The sequence below is a fragment of the Rhinolophus ferrumequinum genome, chromosome 6, assembly GCF_004115265.2.
Source record: "Rhinolophus ferrumequinum isolate MPI-CBG mRhiFer1 chromosome 6, mRhiFer1_v1.p, whole genome shotgun sequence".
Taxonomy (NCBI): Eukaryota; Metazoa; Chordata; class Mammalia; order Chiroptera; family Rhinolophidae; genus Rhinolophus; species Rhinolophus ferrumequinum.
The window spans coordinates 53,224,770-53,244,034 of record NC_046289.1 but is presented as its reverse complement, the minus strand read 5'-3'; the positions used below and the strand labels follow the sequence as shown (position 1 = coordinate 53,244,034).

The 19,265-nt window shown below is 35.8% G+C and overlaps 1 protein-coding gene across 1 annotated transcript in view; it reads right to left on the bottom strand.

The window, feature by feature from the left end:
• Window positions 1-6,096: 6,096 nt before the first annotated feature.
• PRTG (protogenin) overlaps window positions 6,097-19,265 on the bottom strand; it is a 105,890-nt gene continuing 92,721 nt past the window's right edge. The window contains exons 16-20 of the mRNA XM_033108775.1: window positions 14,411-14,593; window positions 11,834-11,954; window positions 10,594-10,759; window positions 7,945-8,049; window positions 6,097-7,458 (exon numbers count right to left, since the gene is read on the bottom strand). Of these exons, the coding sequence (XP_032964666.1) occupies window positions 7,054-7,458; window positions 7,945-8,049; window positions 10,594-10,759; window positions 11,834-11,954; window positions 14,411-14,593 (980 nt within the window). The 3' untranslated portion in view covers window positions 6,097-7,053. The remainder of the gene's footprint in view (window positions 7,459-7,944; window positions 8,050-10,593; window positions 10,760-11,833; window positions 11,955-14,410; window positions 14,594-19,265) is intronic.

Here is a 19,265-nt window from a genome sequence, read left to right as displayed (position 1 = left end):
CTTAAATCTTTAAATGCCAGGATATTTTAAAAAATGAAACATTTAGCTTGTTGTGAAATGATTTCCTGTTTAGTACTTTCAAAAGTACTGTAAATGCCCGTTTCCTGTTATAGATTTACCTACATTACAGATGAGTGTTTAAATCCCATTCTATATCTTTTACCAACCACTTTCTTCTGTTAGTTTTTTTGGTGCATATACAGGAAATGCAAATATTTTTCATTTTAGTACAGGTAAAATGTAATTGGAAAGGCTGAGCTGTAAAGAAAAGAAATCAGTTATGTTTCACAGCTTTGTAGAAATTACTTTTGGATATAATTATTCTCACTTGAATTTTCTTTTAGCTTTCAAAGAACTATTGCTTCATTCTGCACAACAAATTATCCTCATTTCATGGATAGAGAAGCACAGAAATAGGCTGAGAACTTTCTTACCAAACAAGTCTCAAAATAGCCAATGACTAGAATTTAGGAGCTTCAATGACTCACCTCATTCTGCTTGTTCTACTGTACGATTCTCTCTCAACTCTGCTCCCTCCTAAATTAGTGTGAATAATTAATTAGGTTGCATTCATACAAAAACTGTTGACTCTTCAGATTTAGCAAGGAAGAATGACTGGTTATACACCTGGCTTTTCCAGTTAATAAATTCCTATTTGGATACAGGGACTACAGAAAAATTAGAAAGGATAAAATTCAATTCTAAACACGTAGTCTAATAAAGAAATGCTTGAATAGATAAGGACTCCCTAACCATGGCTACCTTATTTCTCATGCAACTCTATGCATAAGCATCAGTTTTCAGGCATAATTTTGGCTAAGAGTAATTGAAGGTTTTAAAGGAGGAAAGGGGGAGGGTAGGAGATGACAAGGGTGAGTTACAGCTCAGTCTCCTAAATTCCTCCTGTGAATAAATGGATGTAACTAAGACAGACTTCTCTCTGTTGGTTGGCTATTACTATGTGGCCAGGTTTTGCTGATACAGCAGAAGTATCATAGCTGATACTATGAACCTGGGTAATTAAACATCATTTCTTAGCTGAGGAAAAGCATTATAGTAGAAATCCTATAAACTTGGGAGTTGGACCAACTTGGGTTTGTATCTTGGCTAAGCCACTAACTGATCAATATTTGCCACGTTAGATATTTTTAAGCCTCAATTTCCTGATCTCTAAAGTGGGGATAATATTTGCTTTGCAGAATGTAGCAGTTTAGAGGGATGAAACCCGTGCTGCACATGTCGCATATACTCAGTAAATGGCATTATCCCTTCCTAGAAATTAGAGTCAAAACGACCAGCATTCTTATCCTTACTCAGAATATCATCATGGCCTCTAACCGATAATGGAGATAGCTTTACCGCTTTAGTTGAAGAAATGCTAAAATTAGGGTAGAATGAGAAACTATTCTTCAAAACTGAAAGACTTAACTTGAAATGATCCAGGAATTATAACAAACTAGAGCTGTGGAAACTAAAGTTTTCTAGGAAAAGGGACAATTGGAATCAAAGAAGAATGACCAAAAAAAAAAAAGATAAAATTTCCTAGGAGTTGTTGCTGATAAGGTAAATAGAGGCTCTTGCTGAAACCGATGGGAAATTGAGGGGTTACCAAACTGAAAACCAAAGAGTCAATAGCTAGTGAAACTGAAGAAATAAACCTAATCTAAAAAGCAGAAAGGATGCCTGTTGCAAATATGCTTTTAAAAGAGAATGAAGTTGAACATAGTCCTGTTCATCTAGTCTGAGTCCCTATGAAAGTCCCGAGAAAGAGAAAAGGATAAAGTTCAACTATAATAAGAACAGTTTTCAAAAATTTCTCATGAAATTCCATCAAGTTAGAGCCAAATATTTAGAAAACTTTCTGTTAAACACACAGAACTGAGATGTTATTTTACAAAGCACATATTCAAAAAGTTTAAAGCTGAATTGGTTTTGCAAGTGATTTAGAGAGAAAGTTTAACGTAAACATTTAATAGGCCACAAGCCAAGGTCTTCAGAGTTTTGAAATTCTGAAGAAGCCCAAGGGGCACATAACTTCAGTCTTCTGATCACTGTAATGCTGTAGACATTTCATAGGGATCCGAACTGTACAGAAATAATGTATCTGTGGTAGGGAAAACAATGGTCACCTAAGAAGTCCCTGCTGAAATCCCCAGACTCTGAATATGTTACCACACATGGCAAAAGGGACTTTGCAGATGTGATGAAATTAAGGACTTTGAGATGGGGAGATTATCCTGGATTCCCCAGGTAGGCTCAATCACGAGTCCTTAAAATTGAAGGACCTTTCTTGGTGGGGGTCAGAAAAGAGATATGATGATGGAAGCAAGGTCCGAGAGATGCTACGTTGCTGGCTTTGAGAATGGAGGGAAGGGTGCATAGCCTCTAAAAGCCAGAAACGACAAGGAAACAGACCTTGATTTTGTCCCAGTGAGACCTGTCAAACTACAGACCTAAAGAACTGGAAGACAATACATTTGTGTTGTTTTAAGGCCACTAAGTTTGTGGTAATTTGTTGCAGCAGTAATAAGAAAATAATACAGTATCTGTCTGGTAAAAATACAAGACTGTCATGTTAATCTTAAACATCTTCAAAGGCTTAAAAATGGAAACTGCCTGAGAAGATTAAAGCCTGGAAATATACACATTGCATTAGCCAGTGATCGTATATCCTGAGCATAAATCAATTTAACACAGAATTCTATATATATGTTCTTCTAAACATCAATAAAATTCACAGACAACTGGTTGTGTAAGGTGATCTCCAGAACCGTCTACTCTGTGCTCAGAGCCCACAAAAATTATTTCAACTATTAATTAAACCAAAGCAATTTGACCAGAGACCCATGTGGCAGAAAACAAAGTCTACACAATACATGTGTAGACTTAGAAAGATCATGGCTCTTTCAATAGAGTTGGAAATTTTTTTTACATTCAGTATTCAAAATGTACATTCAATGAAATATAAACGTATATGTAAATCACTACAGCCACTGCTGAAATGGAGCCACATCTGGATATTCTTGCATTTAGAACACAACAACAACAACTTTCAATTCCATTTTGGTGACACTCGGGATTGTTTCCAAAGGTGTCTTCATATGGACTCGAACAATGATCCTGAGTCATCAACAGAAGCAAGATTCTGGCAGAAGTCCTTAACAAAGCCAAGACAAACTAATGCAAATCACTGCCATTGTTCCAATGTTGGCACTGCTCTTGTGTGAAGCAAAGGCAAACAAAAGACATTTCACTGAGGATCTAATTTCCCAATTGTGCCAAAGCTGATTTTTTAAAGCCACTTAGTGGATAAAGCTGTATCCTTACTTTTAGGCTAATCAACATATAAAACCACAGATGTCATAAAAAAAGATTTTTATTTTACTCAAGGTTCCACTCAAGTTTGAAATGCCAGGCTCCCTTGATGTAATTAAAATATTTCAATGTATTAAAGAGCACATCTATCAGAGCACAGCCCACTTAGACAGTGATGTGATTTGTTTGCCTGTCCCATCCTCGAGCTCTCCAGAGCTCAGAACTTCTCTACTATTAAGGGACTGCCTCAAGCCTTCTGAATTAACCAGGTAATGCTGTAAGCACGAGGCAGATTGCACAGGCTAATTCAGGGATTGCCATAATGCTCTGCAATGGAAAAGCCTGCTGATGTTTCTGTTGACATCTCACACTCAAAAGGTGCTGAGGAAAAATATCATTTGGCAAAAACACCCTGTGGCTGAATCAGCAAAGTTAATGGGAAATCCCTATGTATACAGACTGGGTTCTGGAGAAACATGTTTATTTGACATAAAAACTAGAAACAACAGTTTAATGTACAACTAAATTTGCCTATATGCGGAGGTAACCTTAAATATCTTTGGTTTTTTAAAAAAAAAATTTGCTGATTAAAAAGTACTTGAATAAAAACACTGATAAATACCAATATAATTGTATTGCTTTTAATTACGTAAACTTAGCCCTTTGATATCTTTTGCTACTAAAGCTAGATTCCCTATCAGCCTCTAAATAAATTTATTTCAAATCTGCTCATCTTTACTTACTTACAGGCTAATCTATATATTTTAATGGTCTTTGGTATGAAAATATTGATGAGCAGTATCTTGTAATATTTGGCATAAAAATGACATGCATGTATCAGTACTTACAGCAAATAAGTCTTTGGAAAAAAAAATAGTTACCATTTGCATATTAGCCCCTTTGGAGTGAAATACCATGAAGTAATTACCACTATGAGAGACAGAGAGAGAACCTTCACATTTTAGTTACTATTTCATACTTAAGGCTTCAAAGAAGCTAGCTTTGGCCAAGTAAAAAGAAGTCTTTGTAGTACACTAAATATCTTATTCAATGAGACCAAAATATTTAATCTTTGGTGAAAAGATTTTTTTCTCTCCAACAAGTAGTTTCAACAATTTAAAAATACTTTAATACTGTATAGTTGAAGATTTCCTTGCTGAAGAAAAAAAAAAAATCACACTTGAAATTCTTTGGAACTTTTTGCTGGTAAAGAACTTATTTTAAATGCTCTGGTAACAATAAGGTAGTTAAAATTACTAGTCTATTTAACTACAACAATCAATACAAACCCTATTATTTTGGGTTAGTAACTACTTGTATAAGCTTCATTACCTATAGATGTTTCTAGTTAATTCAATCTGAGGGGAAATTATAGTCAAATTTTCACTTTCTACTGAAAATTCTTTGGTAACAGGATTATGATGAAAAAATCCGTATAGGAATAAAATGAAAAGGTGAAAAATTTTAAAAATGTACTGGTAAATAATTAGCAAATAGTTATAGCCTAAAGATCTACAATACCTATGGGCCTATTTATCAAAAACCAAACAAACAAAATAACCTTCCTCAAGGACTTCAGATCATCTTTCTAGGTTTTTAAAACGATTCAAATTCACAGTCCTAGACACAGCTTCCATAACCATGATGGAGGATGTTTCAACTTTAGGTTTTGTTTATCTTTTAATAAAAGTTAAAAAAAATAAAACAAACTCATTGTACTCCTTAAATTTAGATACTGATAAAAGTAGGCCCCACATACTTCTACTTAAACGAACCAAAAAAAAACCATACCCTGTCAATTTGCCCATGCTTCCATGAGGCAGCTCAAAAGTAACAAAATGTTCCCTGAGTACAGGAAAAAAAATAATAACACTAGAATAACTTTAAAAGGAGGTAGTATAAAACAGGAGCTATAAAGGCAGGAGCAGCATTTTCATTTTTCCTTGCCTCAGATTATTCACCTAAAGCTCTGCTTTTTCCGTTTTGTCATGAAGCACACACTTAACGTAACTAAATGGGGACTTTGAATTTAGTTCAGAAGTGGCTGCTGGCACTTAATGTTGCTCTGCTTCTGAACATATCCAGTTTGGCACAAAACTACAGATTAAAAACACAAAAAATTGTTGCATCATCAGACATTGGGATAGGAGATGCTACAAGTGGGATTATCATCAGTAATGTTCTTTTGATTTTAGAACACCATTTAACACAACCCCCCTCTAGAAACCAAAGGTTTCGAGAGGAAGCCCATTTAGATTCCTTTTAAAGTGAGGTTCAAAAGTCATTTCCAGATAATTTGAAAAAATACTTTTAAAAAGAGATGAAGTACCCCTCTCTATATATGCTTAATTCTTTATCCTCTCCCACTGCTGGGCATCTAGTAGGTAACTGTCTCATGACTGAGAAGGCCTATTCCTATGTGGCTGAGTAAACAGTTTGCTGATTTCAAACCAGCAAAAGGATTAACTCACTCCTGGAGTTAGCATTCCTCTTTCAGAGCATTGACACTGAGGGAAGGTTAAATAGAGTACCAAATTCTCTTAAGAATTCAAGAAAATACAAGCAAGGTGGTAGAGGTCTGAATACTTATCCCAAAACAAACCTGCAGGATAACAAACCAAAACCCTTTGATAAGATACTGTACATCAAAATAGTTACTGATAAAATCCAAGAACACTCTTAAGGCAACTTTCTGTACTCTTCTCCTGAACAACTAATTTCATGAATATTAAAAAGATATAAGGCAAAGAATTTCATAATATACAATGGAAGGCACTGTTACCATGATAATCTCATGTTCATTTTACTGTCTATGGTTGCATTTATCTTCATTCTTAATATTTTATGAAATTTCTTTACCCCTTTAAGCCAAGCTGGGATTAAAAAAACCAAAACAACCCTATCCTGTTCTCTTTAAAGATCTGTTTTCTGCATGGAGTTTTGCGACTAATTCTGAAAATGTTGAAGATGCTCTTTGCAAACTAGACAGTGCAGCCTTTGGCCAACTGTCAGGCAAATGGGAAGGCAGAAAAGGCACAGCTCTAGGCAGGCTGAGGTTTGGGATACAGCAGGTAAAGCACTCAGAGTCTGATGCCCAAAACATGAAGGCCCCTGAAGCAAAGTCTTCTCTATATGCTACCAAATAGTTCTGTTCTCAAGAGAGATACTTTTTTGGTCTTGGTCATTCACTAACATCAACATTTCCATCTTTTTCTCTTCTCAGTGGTTTAACAGTCCTCACAGCCAGAAGTGTTAAATTATACAAACCATACAGATTTTTTTTTTTAAATCAGAGCTTCAGGTAAACATTCTTACTCACCTACCTATATGACTCCTTTGATCACACACATTACACATACAGCAATGAAAACAAAATGCTACTAGGAAGTATCATTGGTTATGTAGCTGAGATAAACTATCACAACAAACGAGGTAACAAAGTTGTGTTCTGAGTTTGCCAAGTGGCAAACTGAGGTAGATAGTTAGCAAAGAGGCTTTCAAAAGTCCTCCCTTTGCTCCAGTGATATATTTTTATAATCCAGTCAAATACCTTGACTGTCTTTTCACATTGCTGACAATGAAACATTCAATATACGTGAGTTTAAAAATAAAAAAGAAAACACATTCAAAAATAGGTGAAATACCCAATAAGACATTAAGATTTTCACAAAAGGCTTTGGCTCCCTGTTCATTGTCCTTCGAACAGAATTAAACACGAGAATACCTCAACATGGCTGTCTACATTGGAAAATCATTTTTATCAAAGCGTACTATGGCAGATGGTGGCTGCAGAATTGAAGAGGAAGTTTGCTCAGCATCTGATGGTACTGCAGGGTCTTCACACTTCCTCGTCGAGGGATCCCCACCTGAATCACTGCCAGTGAAGGAATCAGAGGTCAGGGGTGTGGTACTTATAACTGAGGACAGATGTATCTCATCATTGGACTCATGGGAGAACCTTCCAGAATCCCCCGTCTCGTGGCTGCCTTCACTATTCGCTGAATGCTCAGTATCAGCTGCAACACCAAAGGGTCTTGGGAAGCTGGTTGTCTGACCAGGGGAACTGGGGGAGTCTTCATCACTAATTAACACAGTCGTGCCGGGCTGGTAAAAGCAGACCGACTGGGTAAATCTTCTTTGAGGCTAGGCAAAAATACATAAAACATCATCAGTGATGACAGAATGCTCCTGAAAAATAATAAATCTGGTTTTACGTATTCTATATATCCTGAGATAGCAAACTGTTCAAGTACATGGGTGAAAGGTCATCATCATGAAGGGATTGTCTAGTTCAGTGGCTCCCCACCAAGGACTGGGAGCACATCGGAATTACTGGGGTAAGTCAAGTGTCAAAGGCTTCCTCAATGATTCTGATGCACGGTCTGCTCCATCCCTTTCTCCAGTGGCCTCCACTCCCCACTGAAAACCACAGCTCTAATTACTACTTCAATTGTCATTTCAGTGATCACTCCCCATGACTCTCTATAGAGTCATGCCCCAAATTAATAAAATAACATCCAGAAAGACAAGAGAATTAAAATGAAGCATTCATTTACACTTTCCTTTCTTTTTAATTACCGTTTCATATACTACGGGATGCCAAAGATTTTTCTCATTTACGTGGATTACCTGCTCAACTTTTATCTTCTTAGAATCTTGGAAAAAACGCCATTTTTTCTTAGAGTTGTTTTTAATTATAGGACCATAGCTATTAATTATTAGGTCAGTTCCTCCCTGGAGAAAGAAAAGAGGAAAATGTAAATATTATAGATTTCAGTTTATCACAAGTAGTACACAGAACTTTTTCATGTTAAAAGAGAAAAAACAGTGATAGGCATTACTGCCCTGTTTCCACCAAATTAAGACCAGCCAGACAATCAGCTCTAAAGTGACTTTTGGAGCAAAAATTAATAGAAGACCCAGTATTATAGTATATAATATTATACCCAGTATTATATATATTATGTATCATATTACATTATATTATATCATTATACTATATTATATTATATATAAGACTCCAGTCTTACAGTAAAATAAAACCAGGTCTTATATTAATTTTTGCTCCAAAAGACGCATGAGAGCTGACTGTCCGGCTAGGTCTTATTTACGGGGAAACGTGATATGTCTTCTTTTACATAAGCAGCATATAACAAATTCAGGGTAGTTGTTGGTGATTAAAAAGTTGTAATAGGTTTATACTTAAGAGAGATATATATGCTTAAGTATTTGGGGTGAAGTATAATGATTCCAAAACTTATTTTCACATGGTAGAGCAAACAATAATATATAAAGAGATATAAAAGTATGACAAGATACTGACAATTATTTGTGCATTCATAAGGTTTTCTTTTAATGGTTCCATATGTTTGAAAATTTTAAAAGCAGCTGAGAAGGAAAATAAATGGGCCTATATATGCTCGACAATACAGCAATAGATGGGGGATCTACTCAGGCTAACCCAAGAGGCTGGCAAGATTTGTCCTCCAAACTGGCTTCCTGGCTTTATGTCAGGCCTCACTTGGCTCTGCCTCCTTTCCCTTTGGGTTCTCCTTCTTTTTCTCCATGTTTTCCTCCCTACTCTGCTTCTCCCCAAACCTTTCTCATGTCTAGCTCCAAGTTAGTAATAATGGAATTACAGTGTATTTTAGTACTTTTTATGCTTATTTGAAAGGTTTAGGTTCCAATGTTCTAGATTAATTTGAAATAAGTTGAATGGCTTACATTTGTTATCAGCAAATAAAAGCTAAATTAAGTTGCAAACAAAAAAGACAACAGACATATCAAAAATCAATTCCTGGGCCCCCCGGATAGCTCAGTTGGTTAGAGCGCAGAGCTCTCAACAACAAGGTTGCCGGTTCAATTCCCACATGGCATTGTGGGCTGTGCCCCCCTGCAACTAAAGATTGAAAACAGCGACTGGACTTGGAGCTGAGCTGCGCCCTCCACAGCTAGATCGAAGGACAACAACTTGGAGCTAATGGGCCTTGGAGAAACACACTGTTCCCCAATAGTCCCCAATAAAATTAAAAAAGAAAAAAAAAGTATTTCTTTAAAAAAAAATCAATTCATTATTATTTACTCATAATATAGATAGTAGATAAATACCACTGTACTGAGATACAAGTAGATTGCATTTGTTAAACATAATTGTATAAAATTTAATACCAAAATTGAATGAAATTGTTATATTTTTATTATTCTAAATTTTAGGGAAGGGTTAGGGAAAAACAATTTATAGCAGAGTTTGGCAAATTTTTTCTGTAACAAGCCAAATAGTTAATATTTTAGGCTTTGCAGGCTACATATGGCCTCTGTCACATTTTCTCCTTCATCTTTTTTTTTTTTTTTCCCCAATGTAAGAAAACATTCTTAGCTCAAGGGATGACCACACAAAAACAGGCCATGAGCTGGCCGGGGCTTGGCTGTAGTTTACTGACACTTGATTTATAGCACATTGGTTATGAGAGCTATTATAATAATGCACACTCTCTAATGTTGCAATGTGACTAAAAATAATTTTCAGTTGGTGTTCATAATGCGTATCACTGTACTATTATTACATATAATGGAAAGGACATGAAGTAACATCCCCCAATGACATTCTTCACTATAGCCAACTTCCTATGGCCATAAAGGGAAGGATCTTGAGACATCTATTGAGATGTTTTTAAAAATGATATTCATACCTGGAATGTTCTGACGGTCAATTCAGAAAAAGCAGTCAAAGTAAGTGCAAAGTAAATTAATAAATACAGGGTGATTCACTTCATCATAAATATAGACTAATAACCCTGGTGTCTTTATTTAAGACAGTTTAGCTCCATATAATCCCATCTCATTGAATTTATACTACATTCTCTTTTTTCCTATATCTCTTGTCTTTTACACTTTTATATTTTACCTATCTTCTTGTCCCCAAATATTTTATGTAAGGAAGGATCTGAGTGAAACGATTTCACATTTTCTTAAGTGGAATATAGATATAATAGTCAACATACAATTTTTTTTTAACTTTTATTTATTTAAGTGTGTTTTTCCAGGACCCATCAGCTCCAAGTCAAGTAGTTGTTTCAGTGTAGTTGTGGAGGGTGCAGCTCACAGTGGGCCATGTGGGGATCGAACTGGCAACCTTGTTGTTAAGAGCACCGCGCTCTAAACAACTGAGCTAACTGGCTGCCCCAACATATAATTTTTTGGTAAGTAAATTTTATACATGAAAGGAAGATTAACGGAGGTAGGGATTATGCAGCAAATTGGTCTCGCAGCTCTGAGTACCTTTGCATCAATGAAGCTGTTGGGCATCATCATTGGCATTAAGGTGTCCTCATTTTCTACAGCCCCTTCCAGATTCTTTCCTACTTCATTTCCACCGGCGAGGGAGGTACTGGTACGAGATAACGGTTGAGTTTCATTCTGTGCCGTCTTGGAAGCAGATGATTTTCTGATATAGCGCAAGAAAAGGAAATCTAATTGTATTGAAGATACAGGTAAATGTACCAAATTTGTTCTATAATCACAACTTTGCACACAATGGAGTTCTTTAATACTTATTTCTCAAATATCTTTAAAACCTGAGTATTAGGTGTTAACTCTAACTCACTGCTGGAAACATTTATGATTTGAGGAAGCTTCTTTATTTCTTTTTGCGCCAGTATCTTCTTATATATAGTTACTTTTTACAAACCCTTAATAAGAACCTTAATATTTACAAAGCACTATTTTTATTAATTTTATTTGTAATTATGCATAAATTATCATTTTTAATTTACATGTTCTCCTTCAGGTATGCAGACTGTCACACTGATATCACAATTCACTTGTCAATTAACAATGGCAAATTTACAGTAGCACTTCTGCAAGATTTAGGCATCACTACAACACTATGAATAAAGATTTCATTAAAAATTCTTAAAGTGAGGAATTTGGACAATAAAACTAAGCCAGTTCTATATACAAAAAGATGTTAGAACTAACTTTTCATTAATGTAATGTTTTCCAAGTATGTTTCTATATACAAGAATCATAAAAGAGTAAACTCGGAACAACCTAAGCTAATGGAGGGAGTCTAGTGATGTGCATTCCCTAAATATGACATGTATTTGACTTTGCTTTTTTTAAAATTTAAAAAAGAACCTTAAGAAAATAAAGCAAAAGCCAAAATATATAAAAGGCTAGAAATATACCAGTTTGCTGAATGCTGAGAATTTAGCTGACGTCAAACTACAAATGAGATTGCCTGACAGAGATTAAGCATGTCATTTTTTTTTAAACTGAAGGACGTACTCTGTGTTTCTCAAAATACTAAGGAAATGAAAACAACTAGGTCCTCATTTAACAAAATTTTATCAGCACTGTAAATTTTTCACATGGCAAGAACTCAAGAGATAATGCATTTATTTTAAAGTAAAAAATCCCAGTTACTCTAAAAGGCACTTGGTTTCAATTTGCTTCTTGTGGTTACTGCAATTTAAATATTTTTTTAACCACCTCAACATCTCCAGCAATAGAAACACACCTGGCTTTACTTCGGTATATCAGGATGAGAACACAGATGAGGATACAGGTCAAGGCTATGCCAACACCTACAGCAATGCCAGTCATTGATTTTTGGTCCAGATGGTAATAGCCTGAATAAACTAGAAGGGGAAAAACATTTACTCAGAATCAAACAAAAAATCAATGGTTCCATTTATCATAATTATCAGACAGATATTTGCCTTTCTATAATTTTCCATCCTCTCATAGGAAAACTTTTGACAGTATCTAAGCAGAAAAGACACATATTACACTTTTATCAGTGATCTCAAAGATCTGTTTATCTTCCCATAGTGAAGATTCTAAATATGAGTTCTAGATATATTATTACATCAAACGTGAACATCAATTTATAATTTATAATGCTAACAGGCACAAGGCACAGTTGTTCCTTGATGGACCAAAGATTAGCTTTCATGTCATGTCACCTCAAAAGCAGAGCTACATTAGATTAGTTTTCCATTTATGTGTTTGCATTTACATAGCAGTGCTTCTCACAGTCTGATGTGCATATGATTCACTAGGCGGTATGTTAAAATGTAGATTCTGACTTACTAGGTCTGGTGTGGGGGCCATGATTCTGCACGTCTTACAAGCTCTTGGGCGATACTCGATACTCATGCTGCTGGTCCCTAGACACCTTCAGTAGCAATGTATTTGAGATGCCAATACGACCTGTGCTCTCCATTTCCCCTACTGATATGGTAGCTACTCTGGCTATCCCCTTCCTGTGCTTAAATCTGATTGCCCTGTTTTTTATTTCCTCTCTCTCTTTCCCTGGGCATGTGTGTGCTTCTCATTCATTCTCTCTTTCTCTCTCTCTCTGTCTCTCTGTCTCTGGCTCTCTCTCTCTCTCTCTCTCTGTCTCTCTCTCTCTGTCTCAGTTGCCCTGAGTGGAGTTAGGGTGGCTCTTTAAAGATATTTTTTTTCAAATAAACAAATGGGACTATGTCAAACTAAAAAGGTTTTGCACAGCAAAGGAAACCACCAACAAAACAAAAAGACATCCTACTGAATAGAAAAAGATATTCTCCAGTAAGACATCTGATAAGGGGTTAATATCCAAAATTCATAAAGAACTCATACAACTCCACCCCAAAAAAACAAACAATCCAATTAAAAAATGGGAAGAGGATCTGAATAGACATTTCTCCAAAGAGGACATAAAATAGCCAAAAGACATATGAAAAAAAGTTCAACATCACTAATCATCAGAGAAATGCAAATTAAAATCACAGTGAGATACCACCTCACTCCTGTCAGAATGGCCATCATCAATAAATCAACAAACAACAAGTGCTAGCAAGGATGTGGAGAAAAGGGAACCCTCATGCACTGTTGATGGGATTGCAAATTGGAAGAACCACTATGGAAAACAGTTTGGAGGTTCCTCAACAAATTACAAATAAAACTACCTTATGACCCAGCAATTCCACTTCTGGATATTTATTCAAAGAAATCCAAAACACTAATTTGAAAAGATATGTGCTCCCCTATGTTCACTGAAGCACTATTTACAATAGCCAAGATATGGAAGCAACCTAAGCACCTGTAAATACATGATTGGATAAAGAAGAAGTGGTACATGTATAAAATGGAATATTACTCAGCATAAAAAAGAATGAAATCTTACCATTTGTGATAATATGGATAGACCTAGAGGATATTATGCTAAGAGAAATAAGTCAGACTAAGAAAGACAAATATCGTATGATCTCACTTCTGTGTGGAATCTAAAGAACAAAATGAATAAATGAAACAGAAACAGACTCATAGATACAGAGAACAAACTGATGGTTGCCAGAGGGGAGGAAGGTTGGAGAGCTGGAAAAAGGTGAAGGGATTAAGAAATACAAATTGGTAGTTAAAAAATAGGTATGGGGATGTAAAGTACTGCCTAGAGAATATAATAAGTAATATTGCAACAACTATGTATAGTACCAGGTGGGTACTAGATTAATTGGGGGCATCACTGTATAAATTATATAAATGTCTAACCATTATGCTGTACACCTGAAACAAATATAAAATAATACTGAATGTCAACTGTAATTGGAAAAAAAAAACTTTTTTAATTTCAAAAAGAAAAAGGTATTTTTTTCAATTGCTTTTCTGGTCAGAAACAACTTTCTTTCTGGAAAGGCTATTTTTCTGTGGTGAAAACTCTTAATGAAAACCATGCTCTTCTGAGCTTGAACACCACAACCACCACTGCTGTTTATTTCCAGGAAACCTCCCGGGACGCCTACTCCCATCATTTCAGGGTGGTGGGTGCCTCTACTGTTTTGGTGGTTGCACAGCTGGGATGAGAGATAACTGGGACATAGTGATCTGAAAACTGCAGTTAATTCTGAGGTTAGTTTGTCTCCTTCTACGAATGCAGGGAAGAGCCATGCAGCAATACAGCATCAGAACCTCACTGGCAACAATTCAAGGAACCGAGTACAGGTTTCGGGATATGGTCATGGTAGGAGCAGAAATAAAGTGCAGGGGAGCTGAAAAATACATATGACTTTCTTTTCTTTACAAAAATCAGTGACGGTGACAGTATACAGACCTTTAGCATCAGCAGAATCTAAACGCTTGGGTCTCTGATTTGATTCAGAAGTTTCCTTTGGAAGTACTGCCAACTCCACAGAATTTGAAAAGGGTCCTTCCCCCACTTCATTGGATGCAGATATCTTGACAATGTACACATTTCCTGCCACCAGGTTTTCTAACAAAGCCATGGTTATTGCCCCTATAAATAAATACATCAATTACAAATTAAGTAACCTTTGCCTTTTATTCATTATTTTAATCACACAATCATGGTCCTTTATTTTAAAAATATTTTTCTGATTATAAAAGTAACACATATTCATTGTAGAACATTTGGCAAATAACGCTAAATATAAATGACAATCTCCCATTGTTAACATTTTGGTGTATGTGTGTGTCTGCACCATACATGTGTGAGTACATATTTACTACATGCATTTTTCTATCCTAGAGTTTTTACTTAATGTTATGCCACGCACACTTCCCCTACATAATTCTTCTTTGTAATTTTGTTTTAGGAGTGGTTCTTAAGAGTAGCATGCATTTTTTTGTTTTTTATGTATATGTTCTTTTACAAAAAAAAAATATATGTATACACACACACACACACACACACACACTCGTATAGTTTTTACTCTTTACATACAAAAACATTAAAAAGATTTTATTATGGAATTTTCAAACATGGGTAAAGAGCGAACAGGATCATGAACCCAGATTCAATAATATTAAAAATCCAATGTGAGAGTCTTTTTTTCCTTTTAGAAATGTTTAAACTACTATGGTAATCACTGTGATACATGACCTTGTCCTTACTTCTTAAATTAGAAACAACACAATTACTTTTGAAAGCATGAAAATATGTTTCACCCTCCTAATCATTATCTCAGATTTCTTGAATATAAACAGGAAAGAAAATGCCAAAGTGATGTAGGAACCTCAGTGTTGAAGACTTAGACCTCAGATTAACTATCAAAATACCACCACCAATCTGCTTAGCATCTATTATACTTCTCTCCAAAATTAATCTTCATTTGAATTTATATATGCATTTGATATCAAAAAGTACTTTCTCTGTTGGCATGACTGCTAAGGAGGATTCTTATTTAGACACTGCTATTTCTTGAGGGGTCTGTCTGCTCTTGTTCTGCCACTGCACTGAAGTATTTTTGTTCCAAAAGGGACTCCCATCCTAGCAATCAATCCTAATGTTAAGAAAGGTGTAACAGAAATTCAACCAGAAAATTGTTCCAGCACTGTATTTATAGGTGGATATTCACAGGGGAACCTAGCTTTTCTACTGCAATTTCATCTCATTTTTTCCTGACTCAGGGAATCGTTACAATAGCTTCAAAGAGCTTACAATAGTTTGTAGCAGTCGCCTCCAGGCCAGAGCTGGCTACTCTAGTGCACTTGTAAGAGTATATTTCATTATGCAAGTGAAATGTGGGGTGACTTAGAGCTGAGGACATGATTCGGAGGCCACCTCTGCAGGTCACATGGTGTGAGGCAGCTGAACCAAGTGGCAATGTGAAGAGCCAAACACAGCTTGTTTTCATATTCTTTGGTTTCAACTTGGCCTGAAGAGAGTGTGAGCTACTTGAGTATACAACTGTTAAATAAACAAACTGACCCCTATTTAGAATCAGGAAGAATCTTTCCACTCTTACCATGTTCTTAGGCAGGTGAATTTAAAAACTAAGATGTACTGTGACATGTTACAATTAGCTAAAAAGAAGAACATTTCAATTTCTCCACAAATTGACATATAAAAAAATTGAGTTTCCATTTTATCACAGAATACTTTACACATAATTTTTAAAAGTGTGTGGCAAAAACTAATCATTGCCTGAAATTAAAAGTCTTTTCATTTAATTTAAATGTTACAAGCGGATGAACTGAGTGTGCATTTGTGTACACGCGTGCTTCCCTTCCTTCAGACAAAAAAAATTAAAAAGGAAACTATAACATTCTGGTTCCCCAATAAGCACATTCAAAGCAGTTCTTAAATATTAAAGTGAGCTGTCTGTCCCTATATTCTCTCAGCAGACTATCTCACTCCCAGTGTGAATATTTCAGTCTACTGCCTTTTATATGTGTCTGACTCTTTAGCTAGACTAGGATTTCACAAACCAGACAGTGTAATAGTTGTATCAATGTTGATCAAATGTTGGCGTGCTACCAACTAAGTAATTTGTGACTTGGGGCGCATTACTGAACTTTGCTTTCCTCATGGGGGCAATAATTCACACCTCGGTAATTATTATAAAGACTAAATAAACTACTATTGGCCAGTGTCTGACCCAAGTGTATATACTTGATGAAAGTAAATCTTCTTCCTCATCTATGACCTCCCCCCTCCCTTTCTGGAGGACAGGAAATTTTTTTCATATTTCAACAGCATAATTTGATTGAACTGCTGGCATAATGCTTTTATACAAAAGAATTCTCAGTAAATTCCAGTTGAACTTATATTAAAATATAAGCTATTTGTAACCAAAGGAGTGTTCATTTAAAATGTAAAAGCAAAAGGTAAGACTTCTAGGTTGGAGAAGCATCCCAGAATGCAGTCTCAGACCTTTCCATCTTCCACCCACACTTTCTAAGTGATTTTTTTTCCAGTTCCACAGTCTTAAATATCATCTACACCCTGCTGACTTCTAAGTTATGCCACTAGTCCCATGAACTTAACCTTCCCACTGCTTGCTCAACCTCTTTACTTGGACATCTAAGAGGCATCTCAAATTTAACATGTTCAAAACCAAACCCTTGGTTTTCCCCACCAATTTTGCTTCTCTTTTTGCTTACACCCGATATAAATTTGCAGCAAATCTAGTAGGCAGTTCATTCAAATTATGTTCTAAGTGTTTCTTACTACCTTCCTCATTATCACCTTTTCCCCATTATCACCCCATTAATTCTCACATGGATACCTGTGTATTAAATAGTCTCCTAACTTCTCCTCTTACCTCCTTATAATCTATTTTTCTGGTGACTGCCAGAGTAATACTTTTAAAATGTAAATCTGAACAAAAGTCTCCAATGTCTTCCATCTTTCTTGGAGTAAAATCTGTGGTCCAGAAAGTCTGGCCGACAAGATCTGCCCTCAGTTACCTCCCCGCCTCATTTCCCAATGCCTGCTCTCCCCCCGCACCCCAACCTCCCTGTCTTTCTTGTCTTGTCCCTCTAATATGCCAAGCACACTACTGTCTCAAGCCCTTTGCACTTCCCCAGATATCCACATGGCTCTGCTCAGATGTCATTTCTTCCAAAAGAACTTAACCCTACTACCTCCTATCACTTTGTCTTTTCCTCCTATTATAGTTTTCTTTATAGTACTTATGACAGTACCTGAATATTTGTATATTTGTTTGTGTGTTACCTTGTGTGTAAGTTCCAATGAGGAAGGGACACTGTTTTGTTCACTGTGATATTTCCAATGCCTAGAAAATTGCCTGCCATATAATAATCATTCAATAAGAATTCATTTAATAAATCAATTATCTTCCTACTATTAGTAATCCAATTTATTTGGCAAATGTTGAGTTGCATGGATTCCTTTAGTAAAGGACTTTAATTTCCAATGTGACTCTCTAATGGGAGGGAATGGTATATGATGTTTCTCAAATTTATTTAGTCATGGAACTTTTTTTTAAGAGGGGCACCTTTATGATCTTGGGAAACTCATGCTATGGGGAACAGAGTTCAGGAATTGCTGTAGGAGCATGATTTCCTTTAGTGCCTTTTAGATTTTATAATAATTGAGTAGTTTGTGCTGATTTACTGTATATCAGGAAGTGTAACGGCTGTAATTTCTGATCCTTTAAATTACACACAATTTCATATTACATTTCTGCTAAACCATTTTAGCATGTACATCTGTTGAAACGGTTATAGGAAAAGAAGGTTATAGGAAAAGAAATTCTTCACATAGGAAAAAATTCAAACATCTGCCTGAGTTCTGTGTCTGGCAGCACGTAGGGAGCAGGCTTGGAATCCAACCTTAGTTCCTTCTTTTGCAAAAACAGTCCTCATGCCTCTTCCCTATATTAAAACCGTGAGATGATTTACAGCCACAGGAGTGGCAGGAGAGACCAACAGAAGAACTGCCCTGCTGAGCCCAATCCAAACTGCTGACCCACAGAATTGTGAGAAAATAAAGTGGCTAAGTTTTAGAGTGGTTTGTTACGTAGGTAGCAATATATAAGTAATAGAACTTTAAAACTGTATTGCTGGAAAGTACTTTAATTACTTTCACATTTCTTCAGTGACTAGGAAATCACTACTTAGTGGGGTACCTGCTCAATGAAAAATATGAATATACAACTATCAAAACTTCATTTAAAGTTACCATTTGTTTATTTTACAACTACATAAAGAGTTGTATATTACGTCCACATAAGTGTCTTTAAAGTTTACTCTCTTAATTGAGTAAACAGTCCCCTAAAAGGTAAAATGTATGTGGAAGTACTACAAAGTGTTTAGAATATGGGGATAGCCAACAAATTCCCTTCTTGAAATTCTTCTTAAGCTTTTCATTGCTGGACAAACTGTTCTTTTTCCAGCATGCACATCTGAATTAAGAAAATGCCAAAATAATGAAGTTTTACTATTTATGTGATGGCCCATCTAAAGACTGGCATTAGGACTTGTCCAAATGAAGGACTCAAACATTTTAAAAGGATATAATGATGAAAGCATGTAGTAAGAACGTTAAGAGTTTTAGAATTCAGTTTTACTCAGCTAAACAAAACCCCTAGTGTTAAAAAATTAAATTTGGCGTTCTTAAGCCCTAATCATCCATTGCCTGTACTAAGGTAGACCCAACATTCATATGGGTCAATTTAATTGCAAGTGGACCACGTTAGTAG